Raw genomic sequence first — 6,265 nt, 5'->3', positions numbered from 1 at the left:
TCAAAACCTTAATGACTTGGAGAAGATCTGCAAAGAGGAGTGGAACAAAATCCCTCCTGAGATGTGTGCAAACCTGGTGGCCAACTACAAGAAATGTCTGACCTCTGTGATTGCCAACAAGGGTTTTGCCACCAAGTACTAAGTAATGTTTTGCAGAGGGGTCAAATACTTATTTCCCTCATTAAAATGCAAATCAATTTATAACATTTTTGACATGCGTTTTTCTGGATTTCTTTGTTGTTATTCTGTCTCTCACTGTTCAAATAAACCTACCATTAAAATTATAGACTGATCATGTCTTTGTCAGTGGGCAAAAGTACAAAATCAGCAGGGGATCAAATACATTTTTCCCTCACTGTATGAGAAGTTATGATAAGCAATAGCTTCATGATGTGCCTTTCTTGAATGATACACATCCAGTGCATACTAATGAAATCAGTGTTTTGAAAATGTGCCATTGTGCAATTGTGGTGTTTTTATAATCATTCATGAAAATGGTCAAGGTCCATTGTCTGAAATTGTCCATTTTGTGAAGCTTTCAGGGAGGTTATATGTAGCATCTAATGGTTTATATATACGCTAGATGACCAAAGGGCTGTGTTGAAGCCACCATGACCCCATCTTGGCACTTCACCACCGTTTAAAAAAATTATTTTGGAAGCTATAGAAATGCATTTATTAATGTCTACATTCATTTTTGCCACAATTATTCTATTAGAGACACCGTAATGCATACTTTTAAATAATACTATGTGGGCTAAATGTTAAAATATATAAAAACATTTTCCTTAAAGTATATATATTTTTAGATTACTAATATTTTACAACAACTTAATACTTAAATAAATGTAATTTTGTCCTTGAAACATTTAATTTAAATAGTGTAGAATTCCTATGGAGGACTGCTGCTGCTGGGGAGTGCCAAGCATCAGCAACCCAGGGTTTATATACATCATTGGTCGCATCAGTGTAATCTTTACTTCTCAACGCTGGGTGGCGCCATCCGATCAATGATCTACGTTTCATCTCCATTTCCATGCCATATGATATTAAGCAGCTTTGAAAGTATTTTACAGCAAGGTAAGCAAATACATAAATGTAGGTAAATAACATGTAGTTGATGCCATACTACTAGGTCTAAGAGAATATTCAAACACTCAAACGAAGGCTTGTGTGGAGGAGTAGCTTACTATAGATTCCTGAAACGTAACAAATTCTATGGTATGATCATTGTCGGTACTTGTCTGTCCTGCTGAGTTTTCATGTAGTCTTTGACCGACAAGGTCAAGTTAGGAAGTGTAATATGATTAGATAGGGTTAAATAGTGGAATGGGGTGGTGTGTTTTTTTTATAGAGAGGGCTAATAGTTGGCAGGGAAATTTTCCATTTCCTTTTTCCCAATTCTGAATTACCGTATCAATAATTTACTGTAGGTAGGCAGCGAATGGCCTCACATACCAGTACAGTAGGTGGCGGTGTATGCACATAAAAGTTGGATGCGATCCGCCAACCAAATCCTAAAGAAGAAGAAGAAGAAGAAGCAGACGATCGAAGGTTACGTACTTCCGTACTACTTCCTGCTACAATGACAGCGCGCGAGCTACGTAGGTACCAAAATACAAGTTATAGCTAACAGACAGCTGTAGATGAAAGTATATTTTATTGAACAACAGAATCCCGTTAAGGGTAACGTTAATGGACTAACAAAGTAATGTTTTGATAGGGTCATTTGAGCTATTCGGTAAGCTTATTTGGGTGGGTTTTAGACTAGTAGCTACTAGCTAGCAAGCTAACAATGTCCTCATCATCGTGGGCAGCTCCATCAGAACGCCAGGGGCAAGTGGGGGACCTCAAAACCAAGAGCAAAGAAGAACTTTGTGAATTCCTGTCACGCCAAGATAAATTATTATCTAACAAGTAAGTAACTTCATAGCATTCATCTGACAGAAGCAATCTCAAATTATTAATTAGCTGCTTCAACAACATTACATTATTCTAGAAACTTCCAGCTGTTGGCTAGACAGGGGTGCCAGTTTTGGCGCGTGTGTATGCTACCCCCCTGAATGTAGGCTAGCTAGCTAATGTTACTTGAGCTATGGAAATGCGTTTTACCCTGAACCTGACATTCCTTTGTTTTTACGATCACTGCCAACTACGTTTTCTTAAAGTTGAACTGAAAGCAGTAGTTAGTTATTTGTTAGCCCTTGTTGACAAACTGATTTTAGATGTTGGTATCAACAGGAGGTTTATACAGACCCTTCCAGATAAAGGGAAGAAGATATCAGACTTTGCAGAGAGAATATGCCTAGCTCTTGCCCGTAATGAAGAAGAGGAGAGGAAGCAAGATATGCTGTCATCTGTCAGGACAGAGCTGCAGTCTAAATACCAGCAGGCTTTGACACAAAGACAACCTGGTAGCCAGAATAAACCAGGAACTTCCCAACATAGGAGACAAGCTGGGGACACAGCTCCTGGAAATGTCCAAGAATTGGACGCCTCACCTCTGTCACCTAATGTTCAGGAGAGCAAAACAGTTGACACGCTGCAAGGACGCAATGTGTCCAAAGTATCTGCTGCTGAAACCATGGAGATGGCCCAGGCTGGTGGTGATGCAGGGGCCTCTCTCGACTCTGACAGGACAAAAGAGAGCGACCTAGCAGAGGCCTTGCAGAGGGTCACTCTGTCTGACCGCTCAACTGGCTCGATTGGATACCCTAAAGACACATTCAACAGACCTGCTACTGGCAACCCCTTCCTTGGAAGGCAGCCACAGAAGACACCACACTACATAGAGGTCCTGGAGAGGACTGAGAAGGACCCCGCTACGAAGAGACAGAAGTATAAGCCTAATCAGTAAGTCCACATTGTATGAAAGTATATAAGAATACTGTATAGTTCATTGATGCTGCGTTTAGTTATGAAGATGCACTAGTATTCTCACCTACTAACTCTTATATTAATTCTTCCTGTAATGTTTGCAGGTTTGCCCACAACACAGATGGCTCCCCGTCAGGGTCTCAGTCGCCCAGCCAATCCCCTGGAGGCTTATTACAATCACCGGTGCTCTCCGTTGAGGCCAGGAGGGAGCGAGACAGGAAGCACATTGATGATATCACTGCAGCCAGGCTCCCACTGCTCCGCTACAGCCCTGCCCAGCTGCTGACACTGGAGCAGTCAGCCGACCTGCTACGTGAGCAGACCAGGAAACTCCAGGTGAGTGGCCCATGGGTCAGTCTGACACATCACACCACAGAGGAACATTAAGCTCTGTCCAACAACACCAAAATGCTCACTGCTCAAGGTAGCAATTGCCCCTAATTATAGATGTACGATCAGATTGCATGATGGGATTAAATGGGTTATACAGTTGAAGTAGGAAGTTTACATACACTTAGGTTGGAGTCATTAAAACTTGTTTTTCAACCACTCCACAAATATCTTGTTAACAAACTATAGTTTTGGCAAGTCGGTTAGGACATCTACTTTGTACATGACACAAGTAAATTGTCCAACAATTGTTTACAGACAGATTATTTCACGTATAATTCACTGTATCACAATTCCAGTGGGTCAGAAGTTTACATACACTAAGTTGACTGTGCCTTTAAACAGCTTGGAAAATTCCAGAAAATAATGTCATGGCTTTAGAAGCTTCTGATAGGCTAATTGCCATCATTTGAGTCAATTGGAGGTGTACCTGTGGATGTATTTCAAGGCCTACCTTCAAACTCAGTGCCTCTTTGCTTGACATCATGGGAAAATCAAAAGAAATCAGCCAAGACCTCAGAATTGTTTTTGCAGACCTCCACAAGTCTGGTTCATCCTTGTGAGCAACTTCCAAACGCCTGAAGGTACCACGTTCATCTGTACAAACAATAGGACGCAAGTATAAACACCATGGGACCACGCAGCTGTCATACCGCTCAGGAAGGAGACGCGTTCTGTCTCCTAGAGATGAACGTACTTTGGTGCGAAAAGTGCAAATCAATCCCAGAACAACAGCAAAGGACCTTGTGAAGATGCTGGACGAAACAGGTACAATGTATCAATATCCACAGTAAAACAAGTCCTATATCGACATAACCTCAAAGGCTGCTCAGCAAGGAAGAAGCCACTCCTCCAAAACCGCCATAAAAAAGCCAGACTACGGTTTGCAACTGCACATGGGGACAAAGATCGTACTTTTTGGAGAAATGTCCTCTGGTCTGATGAAACAAAAATAGAACTGTTTGGCCATAATGACCATCGTTATGTTTGGAGGAAAAGGCGGACGCTTGCAAGCCGAAGAACACCATCCCAACCGTGAAGCACGGGGGTGGCAGCATCATGCTGTGGGGGTGCTTTGCTGCAGGAGGGACTGGTGCACTTCACAAAATAGATGGCATCATGAGGAAGGAAATTTATGTGGATATATTGAAGCAACATCTCAAGACATCAGTCAGGAAGTTAAAGCTTGGTCGCAAATGGGTCTTCCAAATGGACAATGACCCCAAGCATACTTCCAAAGTTATGGCAAAATGGCTTAAGAACAACAAAGTCAAGGTATTGGAGTGGCCATCACAAAGCCCTGACCTCAATCCTATAGAAAATGTGTGTGCAGAACTGAAAAAGCGTGTGTGAGCAAGGAGGCCTACAAACCTGACTCAGTTACACCAGCTCTGTCAGGAGGAATGGGCCAAAATTCACCCAACTTATTGTGGGAAGCTTGTGGAAGGCTACCCTAAACGTTTGACCCAAGTTAAACAATTTAAAGGCAATGCTACCGAATACTAATTGAGTGTATGTAAACTTCTGACCCACTGGGAATGTGATGAAATAAATAAAAGCTGAAATAAATAATTCTCTCTACTATTATTCTGACATTTCACATTCTTAAAATAAAGTGGTGATCCTAACTGACCTAAGACAGGCAATTATTACTAGGATTAAATGTCAGGAATTGTGAAAAACTGAGTTTAAATGTATTTGGCTAAGGTGTATGTAAACTTCCGACTTCAACTGTAAGTGTTTAGAGGCAACGTTTACCTACCTATTCCATTATCACCACAAAAACACTGCTCATCTGATGAACACTCCCTATGCTACTTCTATTCATGGTATAGCATAGCAGCCTAATGCTTACTGCTAAGCACAGCACTTGCTAATTTCCCAGGTTATTCACCCTTTCAATGTCAGCATCTCTCCTGTATTGTGTGTTTCCCTCAGGAGTTGCAGGCCAAGCTGGCAGCCCAGAAGCTGTCTGATGGGCTGAAGTTCAGCACAGGGAGCTATGTTGTGGAAGGGGGCCCGCTGGGCGCCTACAGGGAGGTTCATGACGACGGAGCCCAGCTCTCCTCAGAGGAGGACTAATCCAGGGGGCCGCAGTAAGGAAACTCAGGTGACCTCTGAGACAACAGTCTCTGTGCCCTGCGTCAGGGCCTATGGAAGGAAGGGGATTGGCAATACAAAGACGAGAGGCCTGCCTGAGGAGCTGGAAATGGTCATGGGCTTCGGGTGGTTGTGAAGGCACAGTGGGTTTCCCTGTCTTGGCTGTCCAGGGAGGTGAATTGTGTGGGTCTTTGTTCACCATCAATGATTCACTGAGTTGTCACCCAATCAGCATCCTGTCCAGTTTATCAGAGTTGCCACAGAACCTCAGGCCTCCCGTTGGGTGATGTGTTAGCCTCTTGCATGGAGCATTAGGTATGCTACCTCCCCATGTTGTCAGAGAGTAAAGGATTGCCTGTATTGTGCCTAGGGAGGACTGGTGTCAGTTGTGTGATGAGGCTGCTACAGTATTGTCCGGTATTGTTGACTCACTTGGTGGTTGCATTTCCAAAACTGCAAAGTAATGACCGTCTGCATGTGAGAAATATAAAGAAAATATTTTTTGTATGATCTTTTTCTGCAGTGTTTCTTATTGAAAATAAAACTCTGTTCTTACCATATTTTGGTTGATCTTATTCTATCTTCCTCTAGAAACGGGAACAAATCAGATATCCCCAAGTTCTGTGAGCTCTGAAATTAAAGGTGGAAGCGGTTAATTGCTGTCTAAGACGGAGCAGTGTGCTGACATTTTCAGCGGAATGTTTTCTTAACCCCGCCACGGTTTGATGAGAGCTATGACTCAGCCGTCATTTAAACCCTGTGATGTTATCAGTGGAGAAATCTGTGACATGCTTTAGAAGATTAATATACGGTCTAGTGAAATATTGAAGCTTGATGGAATCGGGACCAATGGTTGAAATACATCTGGCTTGCATTTGGCTCATGTTACTTCCCGGAG

At 42.6% G+C, this 6,265-nt stretch overlaps 1 protein-coding gene across 2 annotated transcripts; it reads left to right on the top strand.

Moving 5' to 3' along the window:
* Window positions 1–1,551: 1,551 nt before the first annotated feature.
* LOC311128274 (DNA-directed RNA polymerase II subunit GRINL1A-like) lies at window positions 1,552–5,926 on the top strand. Of its 2 annotated transcripts, XM_084160333.1 has the most exons (5): window positions 1,552–1,604; window positions 1,818–1,917; window positions 2,242–2,853; window positions 2,982–3,213; window positions 5,206–5,926. In XM_084160333.1, exons 1-5 carry the CDS (start codon window positions 1,586–1,588, stop codon window positions 5,347–5,349), a joined length of 1,107 nt encoding a protein of 368 aa, XP_084016459.1. In that variant the 5' UTR covers window positions 1,552–1,585; the 3' UTR covers window positions 5,350–5,926. The 2 variants fall into 2 exon arrangements, with proteins under 2 accessions (XP_084016459.1, XP_084016458.1); XM_084160332.1 differs by lacking the exon at window positions 1,552–1,604 and having other exon boundaries at window positions 1,715–1,917.
* Window positions 5,927–6,265: the final 339 nt, after the last annotated feature.

This window comes from Coregonus lavaretus (assembly GCF_964263955.1).
Source record: "Coregonus lavaretus genome assembly, chromosome: 4".
Lineage (NCBI taxonomy): Eukaryota > Metazoa > Chordata > Actinopteri > Salmoniformes > Salmonidae > Coregonus > Coregonus lavaretus.
Note: the sequence above shows the minus strand (reverse complement) of the source record. Positions and strands in the feature narration are given on the sequence as shown.

Excerpts from the sequence above, each read along its gene's own strand:
- LOC311128274 (XM_084160332.1), top strand. The coding sequence starts at position 1,796 with ATGTCCTCATCATCGTGGGCAGCTCCATCAGAACGCCAGGGGCAAGTG. Across the intron at positions 1,918-2,241 it reads GATAAATTATTATCTAACAA|GAGGTTTATACAGACCCTTC; the intron begins GTAAGTAACTTC and ends TGGTATCAACAG. Across the intron at positions 2,854-2,981 it reads CAGAAGTATAAGCCTAATCA|GTTTGCCCACAACACAGATG; the intron begins GTAAGTCCACAT and ends TAATGTTTGCAG.